This window comes from Leucoraja erinacea, chromosome 8, assembly GCF_028641065.1.
Source record: "Leucoraja erinacea ecotype New England chromosome 8, Leri_hhj_1, whole genome shotgun sequence".
Taxonomy (NCBI): Eukaryota; Metazoa; Chordata; class Chondrichthyes; order Rajiformes; family Rajidae; genus Leucoraja; species Leucoraja erinaceus.
Window position 1 is genome coordinate 2,840,809 of NC_073384.1, and position 25,476 is coordinate 2,866,284.

The 25,476-nt window shown below is 44.2% G+C and overlaps 1 protein-coding gene across 1 annotated transcript in view; it reads right to left on the bottom strand.

The window, feature by feature from the left end:
* ehbp1 (EH domain binding protein 1) overlaps nucleotides 1–25,476 on the bottom strand; it is a 373,177-nt gene that overhangs the window by 141,719 nt on the left and 205,982 nt on the right. The window contains exons 12-13 of the mRNA XM_055638879.1: nucleotides 17,567–17,745; nucleotides 16,839–16,887 (exon numbers count right to left, since the gene is read on the bottom strand). Of these exons, the coding sequence (XP_055494854.1) occupies nucleotides 16,839–16,887; nucleotides 17,567–17,745 (228 nt within the window). The remainder of the gene's footprint in view (nucleotides 1–16,838; nucleotides 16,888–17,566; nucleotides 17,746–25,476) is intronic.

Consider the following 25,476-nt stretch of genomic DNA (forward strand, 5'->3'; position numbering starts at 1 on the left):
AAAGCAGAGACCAGCCAGGAGAGGAATAGCCCTATCCGAATTGAGGGTGGCAAAGGCACAAAGATTTAAACAGATGAAGAAAGTGCCAAAGATGAGCAACTTGGTCCTATCAGCCGGGATAGAAACGTGGTGGTCTTCATCACAGACTGGACTTAAGATTGGATGTTGATATAAAGCGAGGTGTGTGTTGTAAGGACAGGGTTTGGGGGATACAGATAGACTGAATGGAAAAGGATCAGATAGATGAAATATCATGTAAAAACAAAGTTAAATCGCATAGAAACATAGAAAAATAGGTGCTGGGGTAGGCTATTTGGCCCTTCGAGCCCGCACCGCCATTCAATATGATCATGGCTGATCATCAAAATCCACAGATTCACAACTCTCTGGTAAAATGGTATTTTCCTCATCTCAGTCCTAAATGGCCTACGCTTTATTCTTAAACTGTGACTGCTGGTTGTTGACTCCCCCAACATCGCGGGCTTTTTTCCTGCATCTAACCTGTCCAGTCCTTTAAGAATTGTATGTGTTATGGGAATAGCACCATTGGTGGTGCAGTACCCATGATGCAATACCCATGAGGCAGTAGCCAAGATGGATCCTGAAGTAAAATGGCTGAACCCAAGGCTCAAGTGTAAAGCCTCTGTTAATTAGTTGTGTAGCTGTAATGGAGCAGTTTACAGTAAGGAAACACAATATTAAAACAATATGTTTCTATAAGAGCCTCTCTCATCCTTCTAAATTCCAGTGAATACAAGCCCAGTCGACCCATTCTTTCATAATATGATGGTCCCGCCATCCCGGGAATTAACCTGGTGAACCTACACTGTACTCCCTCGATATCAATAATGTCCTTCCTCAAATTAGGACCAAAATTGCACACAATGCTCCAGGTGCCATTGGTTTTCTGCACTGCCTTCTGTACCTGCATGCTTATTTTCAGTGACTGATGAACAAGCATACATAGGTCTCGTTGCACCTCCCCTTTTCTTAATCTGACCCCATTTAGATAATAATCTGCCTTCCTGTTCTTGCCGCCAAAGTGGATAACCTCACATTTATCCACATTATACTGCATCTGCCATGCATCTCCCACTCACCCAACCTATCCAAGTCACCCTGCAGCCTCATAGCATCCTCCTTGCAGCTCACACTGCCACCCAGCTCTGCAAACTTTTAATTCACATGTCACATTTAATGTCAAATTTAATGTCACATTTAATTCCCTAGTCTAAATCGTTAAATATTGTAAATAACTGGGGTCCCAGCACCGAGCCTTGCGGCACCCCACTAGTCACTGCCTGCCATTCTGTAAAGGACCCGTTAGTTCCCACCTTGTCAAAGACTTTTTGAAAGTCCAGATACACCACATCCACTGGCTCTCCCTTATCCATTCTACTTATTACATCCTCAAACAATTCCACTTTGGTAGAAAATAACAAGAAAGCAAAGTATTTAGTTTGAATAGTTGAAGATTGAAAGGTGTCGACATTCAAAGGGTCCTGGGTGTTCTTGTACAGAATCACTGGATGTTACCATGAGAGTACAGGTCGCAATTAAAAAACATAGAAAATAGGTGCAGGAGTAGGCCATTCGGCCCTTCGAGCCTGCACCGCCATTCAATATGATCATGGCTGATCATCCAACTTAGTATCCTGTACCTGCCTTCTCTCCATACCCCCTGATCCCCTTAGCCACAAGGGCCACATCTAACTCCCTCTTAAATATAGCCAATAAACTGGCCTCAACTACCTTCTGTGGGAGAGAATTCCACAGATTCACCACTCTCTGTGTGAAAAACGTTTTCCTCATCTCGGTCCTAAAAGATTTCCCCCTTATCCTTAAACTGTGACCCCTTGTTCTGGACTTCCCCAACATCGGGAACAATCTTCCTGCATCTAGCCTTTCCAACCCCTTAAGAATTTTGTAAGTTTCTATAAGATCCCCCCTCAATCTTCTAAATTCTAGCGAGTACAAACCGAGTCTATTCAGTCTTTCTTCATATGAAAGTCCTGACATCCCAGGAATCAGTCTGGTGAACCTTCTCTGTACTCCCTCTCTGGCAAGAATGTCTTTCCTCAGATTTGGAGACCAAAAGAGTACGCAATACTCCAGGTGTGGTCTCACCAATACCCTGTACAACTGGAGTAGAACCTCCCTGCTCCTATACTCAAATACTTTTGCTATGAATGCTAACATACCATTCGCCTTCTTCACTGCCTGCTGCACCTGCATGCCTACTTTTAATGACTGGTGTACCATGACACCCAGGTCTCGTTGCATCTCCCCCTTTCCTAATCGGCCACCATTCAGATAATAATCTACTTTCCTGATTTTGCCACCAAAGTGGATAACCTCACATTTATCCACATTATACTGCATCTGCCATGCATTTGCTCACACACCCAGCCTATCCAAGTCACCTTGCAGCCTCCTAGCATCCTCCTCACAGCTAACACTGCCCCCCAGCTTCGTGTCATCCGCATACTTGGAGATGTTGCATTCAATTCCCTCGTCCAAAATTAATCATTAATATATATCGTAAATAGCTGGGGTCCCAGTACTGAGCCTTGCGGTACCCCACTAGTCACTGCCTGCCATTGTGAAAAGGACCCGTTTACTCCTACTCTTTGCTTCCTGTCTGCCAGCCAGTTCTCTATCTGCATCAATACTGAACCCCCAATACCGTGTGCTTTAAGTTTGTATACTAATCTCTTATGTGGGTCCTTGTCGAAAGCCTTCTGAAAGTCCAGATATAACACATCCACTGGTTCTCCCTTATCCACTCTACTAGTTACATCCTCGAAAAATTCTATAAGATTCGTTAGACATGATTTACCCTTCATAAATCCATGCTGACTTTGTCCAATGATTTCACCACTTTCCAAATGTGTTGCTATCCCATGTTTAATAACTGATTCTAGCAGTTTCCCCACTACCGATGTTAGACTAACTGGTCTGTAATTCCCCATTTTCTCTCTCCCTCCTTTTTAAAAAGTGGTGTTACATTAGCTACCCTCCAATCTTCAAGAACTACTCCAGAATCTAAAGAGTTTTGAAAAATTATCACTAATGCATCCATTATTTCTGGGGCTACTTCCTTAAGTACTCTGGGATGCAGCCTATCTGGCCCTGGGGATTTATTGGCCTTTAATCCATTCAATTCACCTAACACCACTTCCCGGCTAACCTGGATTTCACTCAGTTCCTCCATCTCATTTGACCCCCGGTCCCCTGCTATTTCCGGCAGAAAGTGGTGAATCATGACGAAGGGTCTTTCACCCAAATCCTTAACTCTCCTTATCCTTCCACAGAGAGAACCTGGTTTTTCAGGTTTCTGTGTGTAAGATCTTCAGCATCTGCAGTTTTTAATTTGCTCTGGGGCTTGAGAAGATAGATGCAGAATTGATCTTTTCCCTGACAGGTATCTAGAACCAAGGGTCAGAGTCTCAAAATAAAGGGTCAACCATTCCGGATAGATATGATGAAACAAGGAATTATTCATCCAGAGAGAAATGTATGTTTGGCATTCTTTGCCCAAGACAGCTGTAGAGAGTACTTTGCTGAGTACATTCAAGGCCGAGTCATAGTAATACAGCACAGAAACAGGCCATTTGGCCCATTGTCCATGCTGACCAATGCCACATCAAAGCTAGTTCCATCTACCCGCATTTGGCCCACATACGTCTAATCTCTCCTATCCAATTTACTGAGATAGGCAAGGGTTTAGAAATTAAGAGAATGATAAGATATTGGGACAGCGGTGAAGAAGAACAAGATCAGCTATAATACCACTGAAGGGTGAGAACGGCTCGTGTGCCTGAAAGGCCTACTGGTGTCTTTATTCTCAAAAACAACGTGTATGGAAGGTACGTTCACATTTAACCCAGTACAATTGCAAAACAGCTGGTTCAGTGGAGAAAGTAGAATTCAAATATGGTTTATAAATAAATAAATAAATAAATAAATAAATGATGGGTCTTTGTCCCAAACACTGCATATACGTACTGTATTGCGTACAGTTTTGGTCTCCTAATCTGAGGAAAGACATTCTTGCCATAGAGGGAGTACAGAGAAGGTTCACCAGACTGATTCCTGGGATGGCAGGACTTTCATATGAAGAAAGACTGGATAGACTTGGCTTGTACACGCTGGAAATCAGAAGATTGAGGGGGGATCTTATAGAAACTTACAAAATTCTTAAGGGGTTGGACAGGCTAGTTGCAGGAAGATTATTCCCGATGTTGGGGAAGTCCAGAACTAGGGGTCACAGTTTAAGGATAAGAGGGAAGTCTTTTAGGACCGAGATGAGAAAATCATTTTTTACACAGAGAGTGGCGAATCTGTGGAATTCTCTGCCACAGAAGGTAGTTGAAGCCAGTTCATTGGCTATATTTACGAGGGAGTTAGATGTGGCCCTTGTGGCTAAAGGGATCAGAGGGTATGGAGAGAAGGCAGGGATGGGATACTGAGTTGGATGATCAGCCATGATCATATCAAATGGCGGTGCAAGCTCGAAGGGCCGAATGGCCTACTCCTGTACCTATTTTCTATGTTTCTATACACTATTTTTCACTTTCCAACTAAAAACTCAGCTTCAATGTGAAAAAAAAAGTTTTTACAATTTTAATGAAGCTTTAATAGATGTAAGCATTTATGGAGTTGCAATGGGTGAAGGGAATAAATAATAACAGCAAAAATACTGCGTGTTGCAGAGAAATAGTTTACTTCCTCAGCCTGTTAACGGGTGTCAGACAGGTCAATGAGGTCAGTGAAACCACGTACAGGATGCTGCTATCCCTTATTACCCAGAATGGGACAACTGGAAGATTATGCCAGAGACACTAGAGCCTGCAGAGGCTGGAATCTGGAGCAAGAAATGGACAGCTGTAGCAACTCAGCCGCTTGAGCAGCATCTGTGTGGTGGAAAAGAATTGTGGACATTTCAGCTGAGACCATAACTGGGACTGGAGGTTAGGCTGGAATTGGCAGCTAAAGTGGTGAACCTGCATGAGTTATCACATTAGACGAAAGCTGTCATTACCTCAATGTGGGTACAGGGGTGATTTACAAAGATGGCGGAAGGACTGGAAAACATTAGATGGGAGAAAAGATTCCATAAGATAGGCTTTTTTCTTTGTAAGAGCAGAGGCTGAGGACCAATTTAATTGATGTGTATAAAATTAAGGGACCTAAACATAGTAAATAAAAACTGATCCAGTTCCCTCACAACAAATTATAAACCAGAGGACAAACGTCTTAGTTATTTAGCAGAACAATAAGATGAAAGGTGAGGAAGAATTATTTTTTCAGCCAAAATACGTGAGAAGTCCAAACTGCCTGCAGGCACAATGGAGGCTGTGAACCGTGCAACATTTCAGCATTGCGTGGATGTGCTCGAGGGGTAGTGGCCTTTTGTGCTCTTGAACCAAGTGGTGAACAGTGGGTTAGGTTAAGCAACTCTTTATGACAAACACTGACATGATGGGCTGAAGGGCCACATTCTGACATAAATCCATGTAGAACAATAAAATGATTATACTTTCATTTACAATAGACAGATAATATGATGCAATAGCATTTTTGTTTTTCCTTGTTCATAACATCAGCACCCTTATGCAATCTACATTTTGATTGTTTAGTTATCAGAGTTTAGCGAATAAAACAATATGAAATAACAACAGGACAAGTTTGTATGATAAGGGAATTTCAAGGATGTGTTCTGTGATAAGAACTGGGATATACAAGACCATTATTCAGGAGTAATCCATCCTGAACCTTATCGCTCCTGATCAACCTTCTCTTATACTGTGCATGTAATTCCAGTCATTTTTGTTGATGGAAAATTCAACAAGATAATGAAAAAGAAGCATACCTAGATTGACTGATATATTTCTGAAAACAAACCTAAAAAAAAATGTCCTTTTCAAATACCAGTTAGACTGGAACGACACACCATGGTCATTGGATACTGGATGACATTTCTTTTTCTGTGGCCACTCACTAAATTTGTTTTTGAGAAAGATTTTGGGACTCTAGGTCAGTTTAATTCAGGAACATAGAAAAAAGTAAGTGCTCAATACAGTACGGGCCCAAGCAAAAAAATGTTCAGGAGTTTGGTTTTATAATCAAAACATTTATAAAGCACAAGCACAGGAAATACAGTTCACATATTCTACTTCATAGTATCTTGAGGTGAACAAATTGTGTGTGTGATCCTTAAAATGTTGAAGTCTTTGGTAATTGCAGATATAACGAGTGGGAAAATTTCCAAATTGGTGCTAATGTTATATATTAAAAAAAAAGAGATTAATTCGGGGAAGTAGATTTTTGAACGATTTGCTTATTGATAAGAAAATATTGTGTTCTTATATTAATTGACATATTAAATAAAACATAATTTGTCAGAGTTTCCGAAATCTTCGAGCGCCAACAGCCCGTAAGTCAGAAGATAACCAACAACACTTGGGAACAGAGAATCCAACGCTTGCTCCTATGTTTACAAGACGTTACTATTTATAATAATTCTCTAAATCTTGTGTTTATGGATTCGCTTGGAGGTTTGGTGCGCCTCAATTGGGCTTTCCACCGTTCACTTAGGTTTCCATTCCATGGGTAATGACAAGCTTGGGAAAGTTTGAAAGTTTCGATTTGCTCTTTCTGTGATGAGACAAACAATCTTCATGCTCGCTGTTGATGAATATATTCCACTAATTGAAGCCACAAATACCGGTTCCCACATTGCTCCACTGTCATGCCCCTCGCTCCTCAGATGATGCTCCCTGCCTTGATCACAATGATAGTTTGTGCTTGATAACTCTCGTCCAGCACAGCAGGATATTAAACAACTATCCCCTTACTTCCATCTTTCTTGCCCTTTAAGCCTATCAGGGACCTCAGATGCAGTGAACCAATAACTTTGGATTTGGTCTCAGTGGCATGCTGTTGTTTTCTCCCATTGACAGAAGGGCAAAGTAATCACAATTGTTACTATCTACAGCATTGTTAAATCTCTGCATAATTCACAATATTACAAAAGGTCATTCATATTTCAATCAAACAGACTATAATTATTCATTGTTAGGCAAATGAAGGGGAAAATTACAGACACATTTTCAATCATGGATCTTTGTGTCACTCGCACTGATCCACGACACATTCATGGTTTTGAGTTTTCCGTGCATGTCTCAATTTATTTCATTTCAAGAAATGGAAGATTAGTGTTGAAAAAGGAAGACAAATGATAAACAAAAGGGTTTGATTTCGATTTTTTTAAAAGACATATACTTGTAAGTACAGAAAAGGAAACTTGAACAAGCAATCCTTCCACTATCTCTGAACAGCAGAAGTTAAGAGTGAGAAAGACACACAAGGTCAGAGTGATTTCTGAAAGAGACACAAGGCTGTTTATTGTGGTCCTGTCACGCCTGTGTTTTTTTCAGGAAGTGGATATTACTGGCCGAGTCAGCATTTAACATTCATACCAGACTGGCTTCAATAAGATGATGAAAATCACATTTTCAAATTACTACAAACCTTACAGTGAAGCTGCTCCCAAGGGAAGCAATGGAGAGAGTTAAGCAAAGAAGCCTTTAGGCAGGGAGTTTGGCCTCAATTCAACATTAAGGAAGCATCACTGACTTATTTCCAAACCAGAATGGTCTGGGTTAACTTGCAGGCAGTGGCAACTCCACACAGAATGGGAGAGTTCTTTCATTTACGTCCACTAGACAACTTGCAAGATTGGGTAGCTTACCCTGACCTTTCATGAACAGAGCAATGGCATGAACTCAACTCTTACACAGTTTCCATCAGTGGAAATCACATGCACACATTGAACAGAAATGGTGCAATGCAGGGCTGCCAACTCTCACGCTTTGAGTGTGAGACTCACGCCCTCAAGCAAACTCTCACGCCCTCACGCTGATCAGAAGTTTCTCACGCTCAGTGGTGAAAAATTTTGTGATCCAACAAAAATTTCAAAACTCGGATAAACTGCATGGTCCACGGGTGTTGGAGAGCCGGGGCTGCGGGAGGGATGGGAGCAGAACCAGCAGCGGGAACAGATGCGGGGAGCCGGGACTAGCGAGTGTTTGCGGCGCTGTCGAGTGTTTGCGGGGCTGACGCAGCTCAGGCCATCGAGCGCTCCGGACAGTGCGAGTGTCCCGGGCCGCGGAGCCGTCGGAAGCGTTGCGCCGCTGCCACGAGAGTCTCTGTGCCGAAGGGAGAGACTCTCAAAGGGAGGTGGAGGGAGAGAGAGAGGGGTGAGAGACAGGGAGACAGTGGGGGGGAGAGAGGGGGGTGAGAGGAGAGAGAGGAGAGAGAGGGGAGAGACAGAGGGGGCGTGAATGGAGAGAGAGAAGAGGGAGAGGGGGGGAGAGAGAGGTGGGAGAGAGAGAGAGAGAGTGAAGAGGGGGGGGGAGAGAGAGAGGGAAGAGAGAGAGAGGAGAGAGAGGGGCTGGAGAGGGAGGAGAGAGGTTACGAGAGAAGGGGAGGGAGGTGGGAGAGAGAGGGAGAAGAGAGAGGGGTGGTAAAAGAGACAGGGGGAGAGGGGAAAGAGAGAGAGATGGGGGGCAAAGAGAAAGAGGAGATAGAGAGAGACAGAGGAGAGAAGAGAGAGGGGCGAGAGAGCCAGGGGAGAGTGAGGTGGGAGGGAGAAATGGGGGAGAGATGGAGAGAGAGAGAGATGAGAGAGAGACGGGGGAAGAGAGAGAGAGGTGAGAGGAAAGAGAGAGAGAGAGGGGAGAGTGTGTAGAGAGGGAGAGATAGAAAGGGAGGGAGAAAGAGAGAGACGGGGAGAGAGAGGAGAGAGAGAGAGAGAGGGGAGAGAGAGAGGGAGTGAGAGTGAGAGAGAGGTGGTGAGAGATAGGGAGAGAGAGAGAGATAGGGAGAGAGAGACGGGAGAGAGAGGGAGAGGGGGGGAGAGAGAAGAGGGAGAGAGAGAGAGGGGGAGAGAGAGGGGGGGGAGAGAGGGGGAGAGAGAGAGAGGAGAGAGAGAGAGGGGGAGAGAGAGGGGAAGAGAGGTGAGAGAGTGGAAGAGAGGGAGAGGGGGGGAGAGAGAGAGAGGGGGGAGAGAGAGTTAGGGGAAAGAGAGGGGAGAGGGGGGAGAGAGAGGAGAGAGGGGACGAGAGAGGGGGAGTGAGGTGGGAGGGAGAGAGGGGGAAAGAGAGAGGAGAGAGAGAGGGAGAGAGTGGGGGGGGGGGGGGGAGGGGGAGGGGGATAGAGAAGCAGTGCTGCCAACTCCCATGCATTGAGCGTGAGAATCACACATTTCACCAAATTCTCACGCTGATCACAAATTTCTCTCGCTCTGTTGTGAGAAATTCTGTGATCAACGAAAATTTCAGAACTCATATCAACTGCATGGGCCGCGGGTGTTGGAAGCGGAAGCAGCGGCGGGGACAGGTGCGGACGGGGAACGGGGCTGGCGAGTGTTTCCCGGGCTGGCGAGTCGCTCACTGCAGCTCCGGCCATGGGGCAGCCTCAGTGCAAGAGTCCCGGGCCATCGGAGGCGTCGAAGCGTTGCGCTGCTGCCGTGAGAGTCTCTGTGCCGAATTCGCCCAGGTGACCGGCATGGATCAGGCTACGGCTCGGTGCATCCTGGAGGACAACCAGTGGCTGCTGGAATTAAGTACCAAGCACTGGGTAGATACGGTGGAAGATAGTGGACTTCAAATGGGGGTGGTTGGTGAAAGCATCCTGCTTGCCTGCTAGATTTGCACTTACTGTAACTGCAGGAAAAATGTTCCCGATGTTGGGGGCGCTCAGAACCATGGGTCACAGTTTAAGAATAAAGGAGGGGCCAGTTAGGACTGAGATGAGAACAAACTTTCCTCACGCAGAGAGTTGTGAATCTGTGGAATTCTCTGCCACAGAAGGCAGTGCAGGCCAATTCACTGGATGTTTTCAAGAGAGAGTTACATTTAGTTCTTGGGGTTAACGACATCAAGGGATATGGGGAAAAAACAGGAAAGAGGTACTGATTTTAGATGAATAGCCATGATCATAATGAATGTCAGTGCTGGCTCGAAGGGCCAATGGCCTATTCCTGATCCTATTTCCTATGTTTCTATGCTTGAGTATTCGGCAATAAAACTCGATCACTTGATTTTGAAGCATTCATGCATGGTGGAGGTATAATGTAGTCATAGAGTGATACAGTGTGAAAACAGGCCCTTCGGTGCAACTTGCCCACACCCCCCAACATGTCCCAGCTACGCCACCTGCTTTTGGTCCATACCTCCAAATCTGTCCTATCCATGTATCAGTCTAACTTTTTCTTAAATGTTGGGATGGTCCCTGCCTCAACTACCTCCTCTGGCAGCTTGTTCCATACTCCCATCACCCTTTGTGTGGATAAAGTTACCCCTTAAAAAATTACCTCTTAAAAATACTTCATACAAAAAACATTGAAATCATACTTCTACAGCGCACTAAAACATGATTTTAAAACATCAAATTTAAAAATGTTCCTACCCTGGGAGGGGGGCCACCCTACTTCCACACCCTCTCCCCACTCGGTTGCTCCACTCCCTCACCGGGTACCCCCAAGGCCAGTGATCAGTGATTGCACAGCCTCCCCCTTTCAAAAATGCTCCAATCCAATTTAGAGCATATATATTGCATTCAAGTGTTAGTTAAAAGACTTGCTACAGTATGCACCATATTGCATAATTTCAAGCTGCAAAATGGAAATGTTCCATATCTCCCCCCCCCCCCCCCCCCCTTGCAATTTCTCACTCCTAACTCTCACCCAATGTTGGCAGCCCTGTGCTATGTTCAATTCAATTCAATTCAATTCAATTCAATTTTAATGTCATTGCACAGATACAAGTACGGGTACAACGAAAAGCAGTTTAGCGTCAGTCCGTAGTAATAGTGCAATATAGAAATAAAAATACAGAATAAGCAAAGAATGTGGACGGAGAGACTGGAGAAATCTATCGGCGGGACTCCGAGTTCAGCAATGTGATAGTGTTGTTGTAGAAGCTGTTCCTCATCCTACTAGTACGAGACCTGAGGCTCCTGTACCGCCTCCCTGATGGGAGGAGGGCAAACACTCCATGGTTGGGGTGGGTGGGGTCTTTGATGATCTTCCCGGCCCGTCTCAGACACCGTTTTCGGTGGAGGGCGTCCATGGCAGGGAGCGGGGCACCGATGATGTACTGAGCGGTTTTCGCTACCCGTTGTAGTGCCTTCCTTCCACTACGGTGCAACTGCTGTACCATACCGTGAAGCAGGTGGTCAGGATGCTTTCGATGGTACAGCAGTAAATGTTGGTCAGGATCTGGAGGGACAGGTGAGCTTTCTTGAGCCTCCTCAGGAAGTAAAGGCGCTGCTGCACCTTTTTGATCAGCTTGGAGGTGCTGAGGGACCAGGACAGATCCTCCAAGATGTGTACCCCGAGGAATTTGTAGTTGGAGACGCGCTCCACCTCAGTCCCGTTTATATGGATGGGGGTATGTCTGCCCCCTCTGTTCTTCCTGAAGTCAACAATAATTTCCTTCATCTTTTTGGAGTTGAGGACAAGGTTGTTGTTGGCACACCAGGTTGTCAGGTGCTGGATCTCCTCCCTGTAGGCTGACTCGTCGTTGTCACTGATCAGCCCTACCACCGTGGTGTCGTCGGCAAACTTAATGATGGCGTTGGAGCCATTCTTAGGGATGCAGTCATGGGTGAAGAGGGAGTAGAGGAGAGGGCTGAGCACACAGCCATGTGGCACGCCGATGTTCAGTGTTAGAGTGGAGGAGGTGAGGTTGTTGACCCTAACAGACTGTGGTCTGTTGCTGAGGAAATCCAGTGTCCAGTTGCAGAGGGAGGTGGAGATGCCAAGTCCGCTGGGTTTGGTGATCAAGCTGGCGGGGATGACGGTGTTAAAGGCAGAGCTGAAATCAATGAACAGCAGCCTGATGTAGGTGTTATTGCTGTCCAGGTGGGTCAGGGCAGAGTGTAGGGCCGCCGATATGGCGTCCTCTGTAGACCTGCTGGCCCGGTAGGCAAACTGATGGGGGTCCAGTGTGGGGGGGAGGCTGGCTTTGAGGTGAGCCAAGATCAGCCGCTCAAAGCACTTTGCAATGACAGGGGTGAGTGCCACTGGGCGGAAGTCGTTGAGACTCCCTGTAGCTGATTGTTTGGGCACTGGCACAATGGTTGATGTCTTGAGGCAAGTGGGGACAACACCCTGGGCCAGTGACAGATTGAAAATATCAGTGAAGACCAGGGATAGTTGTCCAGCACATGCCCTGAGCACCCGCCCGGGGATGCCATCGGGGCCGGCACCTTGCTCAGTGCATCTTGTACAGCAGAGGTGGAGAGACTGAGGGGTTGTTCATTTGGGGGTGGAGCAACTTTGATGGCTGGAGTTTTGTTGTCCCGGTCAAAGCGAGCGTAGAAATGGTTTCGCTCGTCAGGAAGTAATGTTCCATTACTTTAGAAATTCATATAACAGCCTTTGTTCCAACAGTAACTAGCAGAATGTGACTGCAATAATCCTGCAATGATTATGTCATAAACTCGATAACATGAACATCATGCACAAAGTGTGAACAGGTTCTGGCAATGTTATAGACACCATTTATAATGTCATGTGATAGAAGCAGAATTAGGCCATTCGGCCCATTCAATCATGGCCGATTTATCTCACCTTCCTCACCCCACTCCCCTGCCTTCTCTCCGTAACCCAACATCCGTACTAATATAGAATCTACCTCTGCCTTAAAAATATCAATAGTCAATAGTCAGATTTATTTGTCACATACACAATAAAGTGCAGTGAAATGAACTTGCCAGCAACAGTACAATAAATAAGAACCCACAATACACAATAAAAATTTAACACAAACATTCACCACATTCATCACTGTGGTTGAAGACACAAAGTTCAGTCAGTCCGCCTCCATTTTCCCCTGTAGTCGGGACCACAAACCTCCGCAGTCGCCGCTGCGGGCGGCCAGATGTAGGCAAGTTAATACCCGAATCGGTGCTTCCCTACCGGAGACCGCGGCTTCAAGATGGTGTAGGCCGTCGGCCGGTGGTCGAAGGTCTAAGTCCCCGTCGCGCCGCAGTTAGAAGCACCGCAGACCGCGGCTTCAAGGTGATGTAGGCCGCTGGCCGGCGGTCGGAGCTCTTCTCCAGGGATCCACGGTGAGGGATCCCGTTCCGGATGGTAAGTCACCACTGCGCCTGCGGTTAGAAGCACCGCAGACCGCGGCTTCAAGGTGATGTAGGCCGCTGGCCGGCGGTCGGAGCTCTTCTCCTCCGGGGTCCCCAACGAGGGATCCCAGGCTCAGGACGCCGTGCCAGCTGGAATCGCCGCAGACCGCGGCTTCAGGCTGCAGCGGGCCAGCGATTGGAGCACTCCCTTCTGCCGATCCCCGGTGAGGGCTCACCCGCTCAGCAATGAAAAGTTCATGCTGCGTCCGCTGCTGAAGCTCCGGGCCCGACTCCGGGAAAGGCCGGTCCAATCCTTGGTGTTAGGCCGCGAGGAAGGCGACATGGAAAAAGTCGCCTCTCCGTGGAGGAGGTGACCGAAAGCAGTTCTCCCCTCACCACCCCCCACATAAGACACACCTAGATACATTAAAACACACATTTGGACATACTAAAAAAACAAAAAAAGTAGAAATTACTAACACGCTGCAGGGCAGGCGTCTCGCAGCGCCTCCTTGTCTCCACAGCATTCCACAGATTCACCACCCTCTGACTAAAGAAATTCCTCCTCATCTCCTTCCTAAAGGAACATCCTTTAATTCTGAGGCAGTCTCTTAATTATGACCTAGTCCTAATAATCTAGTCCTATACTCCCCCACTAGTGGAAACATCCTCTCCACGTCCACTCTAACCAAGCCTTTCACTATTTGGTGCGTTTCAATGAGGTCCCCTCTCATTCTCCTAAACTCCAGAGAGTACAGGCCCAGAGCCGTCAAATGCTCAACATATGTTAACCCACTCATCACTGGGATCATTCTTGTAAACCTCCTCTGGACACTCTCCAGAGCCAGCACATCCTTCCTCAGATATGGAGCCCAAAATTGCTCACAATACTATTATACGAACATTTGCCTTCTGGGAAGAGGAATGCATCTTGTATGTATCAAGGTAGTTGTCATTATATTGATCAGAAATACTGGTATAAATAGTTTATTAAACATATAACTTCACTATACAGATGACTTTCACTTTGTATGGCTTGATTCTACTCATACATGGAATGAACTGACTGGATAGCATGCACACAAAGCTTTTCACTGTAGTGCTGGAGTAACCAAAGGGATGCCAGCAACTCTACTTTCTAAGAAGTTCAATGGATTCAGCATGTCATTGAATACTCTACAAAACAACTACAGATGCACTGGAGAAAGCATCCTGACTTGCTGCATTACGGCCCGGTACAGCAATTCCAATGCACAGGAATGCAAGAGGCTGCAGAGAGTGGTGGACTCACGGTCCATCACGGGAACTGCCCTAACTTCCATTGAAAGCAACCACGAGGCGCTGCTTCAGGAAGATGGCGTCTATCATCAAGGATCCATCCTGGCCATGCCCTCTTCTCCTGCTACCATTGGTCATAGAGGCAGGAAACATGTTCCCGATGTTGGGGGAGTCCAGAACCAGGGGCCACAGTTTAAGAATAAGGAGCAAGCCATTTAAAACAGAGACGAGGAAACACTTTTTCTCACAGAGAGTGGTGAGTCTGTGGAATTCTCTGCCTCAGAGGGCGGTGAAGACAGTTTCTCTGGATGCTTTCAAGAGAGAGCTAGATAGGGCTCTTAAAATAGCGGAGTCAGGGGATATGGGGAGAAGGCAGGAACGGGGTACTGATTGGGGATGATCAGTCATGATCACATTGAAGGCGGTGCTGGCTCGAAGGGCCGAATGGCCTACTCCTGCGCCTATTGTCTATTGTCATGAGATACTGAAGCCTAAAGTCCCACACAACCAGGTTCAGGAATCACAACCATCAGGCTTTTGAACTGTCATGCACAACCCTAAATCTACCTCGACAACGGAATACTACAGACCACCTCTTGTATTACCATGGACTCTTTTTCTTTAAATTGCATCTTGGTTTTTTTTATGCTGTCTTCTCTTTCTTTTAGGTGTAATTTATGTATAATTTATGTGTATGTGTTATCTGAGTCTATGCCTGGGATGCTGCTGCAAACAAGAGTTTCATTGTATCTATATTGCATGGCACTCAATAAACTCAACGACTTGAATCATGCATTTAGTTGTCGAGGACAAGGCCCAGAATTTTATACATTGAAGCATCTCCATCTTTCTGCAACCTTCGTCTCTGTTTTAAATGCTAACATTTATTAATTCCCTGCTCTAGTCTCTCCTTTTATGGGTTGATGTCAAATTTGTTCAGTAACAATCCATGGAATGTTACAGCTATCACATCAACATCATTTATTGCGCCTGCACCACTGTGCATTACTTTTGAAGAACTTAAGAGAAAAACTGGTAGTTAAAGGCAATTAAAATAGATAACGGTTTCAAACAAAATAATGCTAATAACACATTAAAATCTAATATCTTTAGATTTTAAATGGAATAAGCAATATTTAAATCAAGGTATGAACATTAAACACAACAAATGCTTTCACATTTGCTCCCATTTAAGATGTAACATGTAAAATGTGTCATTTTCACAAAGCAAAGATTATTGATATTCACATTTCAACTTTAACATTTGATAATCAAACAATATTTCTGCCTCAAAATAGGTTCACCTTTCCTATTTCCTAAAAGACACAAAAATAAATTGTTCTGTTTATTAAACTTGACATTCATCTTTCACACACTTTGCAGACCTGCTATGAATTGATTGACAGATATCAAATGCTATCCATCAACAATATCAGCAGGACTGGTGGATGTCTAAATATTTCTCAAGACACAATGTACTAACCTATTAACCAGGATCAGATTGCAAGTAGATTCCATTTGCTTTCAATTAACTGCTGTGAGAAATTACACTCGAGACATAGTGAACACATTTTATTTTCTAATTGATATGCATCTGTTTGAATCTTAATTTAAAATGCATTTGCTCTTAATTTCAATGAACTAAAACAAAAGATACGATCTGACCTGGTATTGCCCATATCGCAAGAGTCCCTCCTTCAGTTTAACCTCTACTGCCCTTGCAGCGATCACCTGCAACTTCATTTGAATGGAGAGAAAGGAGACAGACTCTGGCCTCAAAGAAAGCATTCATTCATTCTGAGATGTTGTGTTAATTGGTTAGGAGGAGGAAATGTCAGAAACTTTATGCATTTGTATAGTACTATACACAGGCATTCTTCATGATGCATTCATTCCAAACAGGGGCAGTAGGGGTTATCAGTCAGAACTGTGAGAAGACAGGAAACAAACCCGCAGGAAGCAAATGGGATACTCAATTTAACTTTCAAACAAGAAGTGAAAGAAGATGGGAGAAATGAGCTGCACAAAGAATAAAATCAATTGAAGAGAGCTCTCAATACAGAATCATAGCACATTTAAAAAAACAAAGCTCAAATAATATTTATAGAAACTGGAAAGGAAATGAAAAGATGTTTTCACTGAAAACTCCTTAAATAAATGCTCCATGATACATGGATGAAAGCCACAGCAAGATATATCTGTGTTACAGAAACCTTCTTCCACAAGGTTTAAAACGTTTGTGACCAATGCAAACAGAGTCGATAATGCATCAGATAAAACGGCAGGGGAGATTACTTCTGCGAACAGCAATTATAACCTTACAAAACAACCTCACCTTCCAGGGATTACTAAACGACCACTGGTGAAGCCAAAATTGTAATCATGTCATTTTCTGTGACTATTCTTACCTTTTTATTGTTTTCTTTAATATCTTGAGGATTCAGAGATTTGTAATCACTGGAATAAGGGGAACAAGAGAACAAAGTATTAGGCATTTAGTATTTGCTTAAAATAATGCAAAATACATGACAGGAAAAAAAACATATCAGTAGCGACATTATGTTGTGAGTAATGATTTCATTGTAAAGCAATCAACAAAACAGGCAGAGTGGAAAATAAAAATAACCACAAAATCACAATCCCCCCCAAAGCATTCAACTAACAGTGAAGTGAAGAGATAAACACCAGAAGCTTGCCTTTTAAACCACATTTATCATGCAGTAATCCTTTGCTGTCAGCATATGAAGAAATAAAAGATTATTTGACTTATGAATTTCAATATAAACATTTCATTTGCAAGTTTCCAGAAGAATAGACTGATTAACTCCAAGGCATGTTGACACAGTTTAAGTAACACAGAAACAGAGGAAAGATATAGGTTTGAAAAGGAAAGGTTTTTCTCCCACCAGAGGGATTTTGAGGAAGAGATAGATGCAAGGCAAATTTGACAGTCCCCACCTGAGGTGCACCCTACCCACTGCACACTCTGCCCCTGAATTCGAACAGGTGAGGTGAGGTTATACTGTGCAGAAAATCTTTACACCACCATAAAATGGAATTGCATTCGCAGCTCATTATAAATCATTGATGCACAAATGAAATGCCTTGTGTAAATCGAGCTAACTTCATTACTTACATTAAGTCTGATCGGAAATGATGCAGGATTGCACAGAAAGCCAGCCCATTTCTCCATGATGTGGTGAAATTTGTGATTTTCACTCCTCTATAGTTTTTTGTCACTTCCCTGCACCAGGCAAGCAGTGATTGAGTAGCATTTGGCTTTTTCCCCAAAACTGGGCTCGGGATCGGGCTTGGCTAAGGAATAAGGAAACAAAAAAAAAGTTATGAAAATGAACACTGGTTGACCTAACGAGACGATTGGAATCTTTTGATGTCTGCCTTTTTTTTAAACAGCTGTCAGTTTCTGATAATCACAGATACTGACAAGAATCACACATCACACAATTCCTAGCTGCTGGCACTGATCTCTAAAGCAAGCTGTCAGTACAGGACTTTAGGTATGTACAAGCAGCAAGCCCATAACTACACCAGATGATGTACTATCATGGCATTTCAAGGTTGAAGGCCTTTTTCTGTATCAGTTTCCTGTTACATTTAATACAGTTGTTTTATTTTGTAACATTTGCAATTGAATACAAATTCCAGCATGCATAGATAGAATCTAAGATGCATACACATCTTTTCAAGCAAACAATGACCAATCTTAGGAAACACTCTCAAGGCAGTAAAATATTTATATATTGTCTATAATATGGAATAATTTTCAATTCTACTGTAACATAGTACACACAATTACATGCTTTAAGCATACACAAACTATCACAGGGATCAAGCTATTCAATCTATGAAAGCAACATTTAGCATTGTGTTTTTTGTACCTCTACATTTCTTCTACATAATGTAGAACTACTTCTACAAATGTACATTCTACATTTAAATATGTATATTTCAACATTAGTTTGATTTCAGTCCACTTGAATTAAACCACAGGAATAGAAGCAAAGTGTTTGATATCTCATTGATGTATTTTTGGCATTAATACTCCTGCATCAAGAAACCAAATGGAAAAGAAGATGTGGCAGCATTTGGCTTTGTGTGTCTGTTGTGCACTGAAAGCATTCAGCTGCAAAATGTATATTTTTGAAGTCAAATATGCAAGGAGTAAATATATAATCAATAAATATAGAAATCACTTGAAGTGAACATTTAGAAAATAATCTTTACTGATTGAAATAGAATTATAGTTCCTCAATGGAAATGTGATAAGAATTTGTTTTTACTGTTGAAAATGGAGATAAAGATAACAATCAAAAATATCACTAAACAAAATTGCAATGATAATTTGGAGCTACCAGTAAACGTGGAATATATTCCTTCTGATCTAATTCTGTTAGAGACAGGTTTACCGACAAGTTTTGATTATCCATTTTCTATTTTGAAGACCATCTTACATCATTCATGATTTCAAGAAATCAGAATTTGCAATGAAGAAATCTGGTTATTCAGAGAGACGATATGCATATGTTATAAATTCACAATGCTTTGTATGACTCTGAAAACATTTCAATTTAATAAAAGTGCCGTGGGCAACTATTAAAATATGATTATACAATGTGAGGTTTGGCAGAAGCAGCTAGTATAAATACGCATATTACCAATGCTTTAAAGACCATTTGTTAAGATAATCTGAGTAGGCACAAAGTGCTGGGGTAACAGCGGGTCAGGCAGTATCTGTGGAGAACATGGATAGGCGACATTTCGCAGAGTGCTGGGGTAACTCAGCGGGTCAGGCAGCATCTCTGGTGATAAAATATATGTGAAGAACCGTCTGAAGGATAGTTCTTCAGACTGACGAAGCGTCCCTACCTGAAACGTCACCTATCCATGTTCTCCAGAGATGCTGCCTGACCCGCTGAGTTACTCCAGCACTCTGTGAAATGTCATCTATCAATGTTCTCCACAGTTGCTGCCTGACCCGCTGAGTTACTCCAGCACTCCGTGAAACGTCACCTATCCATGTTCTCCACAGATGCTGCCTGACCCGCTGAGTTACTCCAGCACTCTGTGAAATGTCATCTATCAATGTTCTCCACAGTTGCTGCCTGACCCGCTGAGTTACTCCAGCACTCCGTGAAACGTCACCTATCCATGTTCTCCACAGATGCTGCCTGACCCGCTGAGTTACTCCAGCACTCTGTGAAGCGTCACCTATCCATGTTCTTCACAGATGCTGCCTGACCCGCTGAGTTACTCCAGCACTCCGTGAAACGTCACCTATCCATGTTCGCCACAGATGCTGCCTGACCCACTGAGTTACTCCAGCACTCTGTGAAACGTCACCTATCCATGTTCTCCACAGATGCTGCCTGACCCACTGAGTTACTCCAGCACTCCGTGAAACGTCACCTATCCTTTATATAGGGGGCACCGTCCAGTTGGGTTTGGCTGCCCAGCCTGCAGCTGTCTGTTTTTTCACTTCTTTCTTTTATTTTTAGTGTGTTCAAAAGTGTTTTGTTTGGAGGTCTATACTTTTTTTATGTGGGGGGTGGGGGTAAGAAGCGGGGAACTGCTTTCCTAGTCCCTACCTGGTCGGAGAGGCGGCTTTTCTCTGGGCAGCATCTTCGACCCGTCCTTGCGGCCTACCAACAGGTCTGGAGCGGCGTTTCCTGAGGCGGCGGCACAGCGCTGGAGCGCTATCGCGGAGCGGAGCGGGCGATGCCTTGCCCAGGTTGCCGAGCTGGAGCTCCGGAATGCTCCAGACCGCAGGTGAACATCGCGGAGCTGCGGGAATGTGGAGCGGCCAGCCGCGGGCGGTGGTGCTGACTTTAACATCGGGAGCCTGCGATCTCTCGCCGAGATCGCCAGTGGTGGAGCTCCGTCCAGTGCGGCCTGTCGGCTTCAGAAGCCGCAGTCTCCAGTAAGGAAGCAGCCGTTCCAGGCATCCCAAGCCGCTGAGAGGATTCTCCCGACGCCGGAGCACCATCACCCAGCGAGAAGGGCCTGAAACATCGGGCCGCCCTAGCGGCAACTGCGGAGGCCTCTATAGGCCCGACTATGGGTGGACAAGGGGACGGGGACTGGACTTTGTGCCTTCCCTCACAGTGGGAACCATTGTGGGGGGATGTATTTATGTTTATTATTAAATTCCTTTATAATGTTATGTGGTATTCATATTAATGTGCTGCAATGGCAACTTGAATTTCACTGCACCAAGTTGGTGCATGTGACAATAAATGAACCTTTGATCTCCAGAGATGCTGCCTGACCCGCTGAGTTACTCCAGCACTATCTTTGGTATAAACCAGCATTTCCAGTTTCTACATAATCTGTGTACTTTGTTATGTAAAAGTATATTATTTAATGGTTGACAATAGGGTTATCTCACTTTCAGAGTAATAGTTGACATTTATAATGTGTGCATGCGCTGATTTCAAGGAAGGTAAATTAGGAGTCAGATTGATTTGTCATGTTTGTACAGAAACCCCCCAAAAGTAAATAAGTAGTACTACACATTCATCACAAGGTGTATACCATACACACATGTCTGTACAGCCAATTCTACTCTACATCTACAAGTTTATACTGTAGTTCTTGATCAATGGCAAGACGGATTACAGGAAGGTTACAAAACAAAGTGTCAAGACAACAATGTCAGCAAGACGAAGGAGCTAGTTATTGACTTCAGGAAACAAGATGGTGTGCATGCCCCAGTCAGCATCAATGCAGCCATCCGTAATGGAGACAGCTGAGAGCATCAAGCTTCCAGGTGTGAACACGGACATCCCAGCTGATGGTTCAAGTGGGAATAGGAGAATATTCAAGTAGTACAAGAAATAGAAGGTGAAAAGGGGAAAACAGTTGGCAAAATGGAACAAGATCCACTGATTCAGGAGCTTGGGAAAAGAAAAAGCAGCAGATGACTAAAGGTGGAATAATATTGCTTGCGTGATGTTCCCAGTATGTTCAAGCAAAGAGTAGAGTTAGAGGTGAAGTGAGAAAGTGATGGAAGGATACTTGATTCTCTCTTCTTTTATAGAACTAACCCATGGCCATCAGCCTCTCCTAGCTACCAGGCTCCTGTGGCCATTCATATATTGACAGGCAAGCTCAATACTGTCCCCTTCAGATGTCCACACGCCTTCAATCGTCCGGTACAACAAACACAATCTGCTTAAGGAACAGTGGGTCGAGCAGCATCTGTGGGGGGGAAGGAACTGTCAATGTTTCAGTTGAAAGGCTGCATCAGGACTGAGTGGAGATAGTCGGTATGAAGAGGATAGGGGGAGAGGTGACGAAGGGGTCAGTCGGTGATTGGTGGACCGTGAAGGGCAGGAGCAGCCAGGAGGGTGATGGTGGAGACACATGAAAGGGTCATCAGTGGCAACACAAAGACTAGCAGTGCTGGAATCTGAGAAGTACACAAGGTGATATTGGCAATCATTGATACATACCGATGATACTGACAAAATAACTCGATGGAGGAGTGATCCAATGGGTAAAATGTGTGGATGTTAGGTGAATGGAACCCGGAGAAGGACAAAATGGGAGGACGAGGGGGATTGCAAGGTGCGAGGGTGATGAAACACAGGTGAGTTACAACATCATTGCCTTTCTCCCCACAGATGCTCCCGACCGAGTTCCTCCAGCAGATTGTCTGTTGCTCCAGATTCCAGCACCTGCAGTCTCTTGTGATGTAATATTCCAGCGATGGCCCAGCAAATAATCAGGACGAGAATCCGACTCCATTCCCCCCCATCTAATACACCGCCAGAGAGTGATACAGTGGGGAAACAGACCATCGGCCCAACCAGCCGGCACCGGCCAACATGTCCCATCTACACTAATCCCACCTGCCTGCGTTTGGTCCACATCGCTCCAAACCCTCTAAACCTGTCCTACCAATGTTTTCAAGAGAGTTAGATTTAGCTCTTAGGGCTAATGGATTCAAGGGATATGGGGAGAAAGCAGGAATGGGGGTACTGATTTTGGATGGTCAGCCATGATCATATTGAATGGTGGTGCTGGCTCGGTGGGCCGAATGGCCTCCTCCTGAACCTATTTTCTATGTTTCTATATACTTGTCTAAATGTGACTGTGGATGAAATGCAGTGTTTCCAAGATTATTCAAAACTGTTCTCAGCCAATTTGGTCACAAACCAGGGGCAACTGACCTCTCCAGCCCAGATGCTGACAACAATTCAATGTTTTGGTTAATAGTGCACTGCTGGAGGTTCAATTCAGAGACATTCCATGTTAGTTATACAGTTCAACTATACAGGGAACACTTTATGGAAGCAGACAATCTAGAGCAAAAATTAAAAAAACTGGAGGATCAAGTCATGGGTGATCACCCAGGTTAAGCACTTCTGATGACCAAGAATATATTCAGATTTACATTACAGAATTATCAAAGTATAAGTGAACTTCAGTACATTATTTATTAGCAGCAAGTGGCTGCAATATAGTACAACTAAAATGTTTTTCTATTGCTTGGCACATGGTATAATTAAAGTCTTTTCAGGAGGTTAATGATAAACTGTAACATTACAAACCAGCAATTATCAAAATGTTGCTTTTTAGCTCTGCAAATATTAACACACTTCTACATATCCTTGGGAAGTACTAATGCACTACATTGGAGTCCTCGTGAACAGTTACATCATCTTAGAAAGTGATGCAAATGTTGGCATGTTCCACAGATTCCATTGACAGTTCTGGTGATTCACTTAAGTTTGCTCCACGATTAAAGACTCTGGAAATATAACTGGCAGGTTCACATTGAGGACTAAAAGACTTCCTCTGGACTGTCAATGCAAGCTACAGTTTTTAATAACACCACTATTGGATGGTTTATATTAAAGAACCTCTTTAGGAAGTAATTTTACAATATCGGTTGAAGCTCCTATACCTTGATGCTGGGGCAGCACAGTGGCACAGCTGTAGAACTGCTGCCTCACAGCGCCAGAGACCCAGGTTTGATCCTGATTATGGGATCTGTCTGTACGGAGTTTGTACTTTTTCTCCCTGGTTTTCTCCGGGTGCCTCCCACATCCCAAAGATGTGCGGGTTTGTAGATTAATTGGCTTTTGTAATTTGCTTTTAGTCTGTGAGACGCAAAAGTGGGATAACAGAACTAGTGTATGGGTGATCGATGGTTGCCGTGGACCTGGTGGGTCGTAGGGTCTGTTTCCATGTTGTATCTCTAAACTAAAACTAAACTAAACCATGTGTGCAATTATTGCACATGAGATGCATTCATGTAAAAAGCTGGGTCACAATTTGCTTGCTGCCAAGTGGTGAGTGAAGGTACAATACACTCACAAACTAAGCCACTGGCCACTGAAGCGACTGGGAACAATAATGATATCTATTCTACCTTTTACCTGCCAGCCCTTAGCTACACTGGAGGATGCCACACCTCAGGAAAGGATTGTCATTTCTGACACCTCTATTTTAGATCACGGCCAACAAAACAGCCGCATTTTGTGAAATTGCTGCAAGATATATAAAGTGCAAGAGCTTCATTTGGAAAAAAACCCCATTAAAAATTGAGAAAAATTTGATATATTTTTCCATTTCAAATAAATGAACTGTTTCTGTATTTTGGAAGATCCTCCCGACCCTGCAAGCAGCAGCAGTTAGAGATGAGCCACAATCTAACATTGAAATGTTTCAGTGTTAACAGCTTCATTACAAGGAGGAATACACTGTGACAATGGTGAAGCCATGGAAATACCACTGGTGGCTCTGTACATTACCAAACCAGGTCAGTTTTACAGCAGTCTTTGAAAGTGGTGCAGTATCAATGTCACAGCAAACACAATAGCTTTGATTTTCTGCTCCTTTATGCATCTGTTGATGCAATTCGACTGAAATCACAGAATTTTTTGCACAAATTATATTCAGTGCAATTAGTGTCTCAGCAAAATTTTGCACTTGCTTAAAAATCGCCGATAAACCAAGTCCAAGCCGACCAGCTTGCTGGGCCTCCACTATTGTGCTCATTTACAGGTCTCAGAGAAAGCTTGAAATGTTAAACTACTACTTTTTGCACAAGGACACCAAAAGCACGTTGAGATCTTTCAATGCTTGGTTATTTACTCAGATACTAACTAATTTATCGCATTAACAAGAAAATATCACTTAAGAATGAGAACCGTGTAATCCATTCAGCCCTTCATACCAGCTCCAGTATTCAATGAGATTATGCCTGACCCTTCCATTTTCCCACCAGCCACCTGCACTAGGAGGAATAGGAATAGGAATACTTTATTGGCACATGTGACAGGCAGTGAGATTCTTGCTTGTATACACAATGTATACAAATAGCAGTCACCTACGGCGCTGGCAAGGTTACAAAGCAGGCTGGGTCTCCCTTTTGGCCCCCCTCCCACCCACGCCAGGCCCCCAGTGTCCTTTGTCCCCCCCATTGTCCATTGTCCTTCCCCTCTTCCCTCACGGCGGTCAACCTTCATCCCTCCATTTACTTCATCTATCTCCAGTTCTCCCACTCTAGAAGAGACTGTGACTGAGCCTTTACCCGCTCTTTTGGGTTGTGAACTCCATCCACAGGAGAATACATTTTGCTCATCTGTCCGGACTCAACATTGTCTTTCTTTGACGCTCAGATCCTGATTTGGAGGGAGTCCAGCCAGGAGAAACATCACCCCTATGTTGTCCATCAAGCCTCATTAGATCAATGAGATCCCCTTTTATTCTTCTGAACTCTGGTAAGACTTAGTCTGGTTTATTCTGCCTCATAGGACGATGCCCGATGTTTTACATGAACCAACCGATCCAGGCTTCCTGACGCACGGAGGTCAGACTGTCCAGGCTTCAATCAATCAATCAACCAATCAGTTTTATTTGTCACATACACATTTAAGTGCAGTCAAATGAATTTGCCAGCAGCGGTACAATAAAAAAGAACACACAATACACAATAAGATTTAACACAAACATCCACTACAGCATTCTTCACTGTGGTGGACGGCAACAAAGTACAGTCAGTCCTCCTCCATTGTT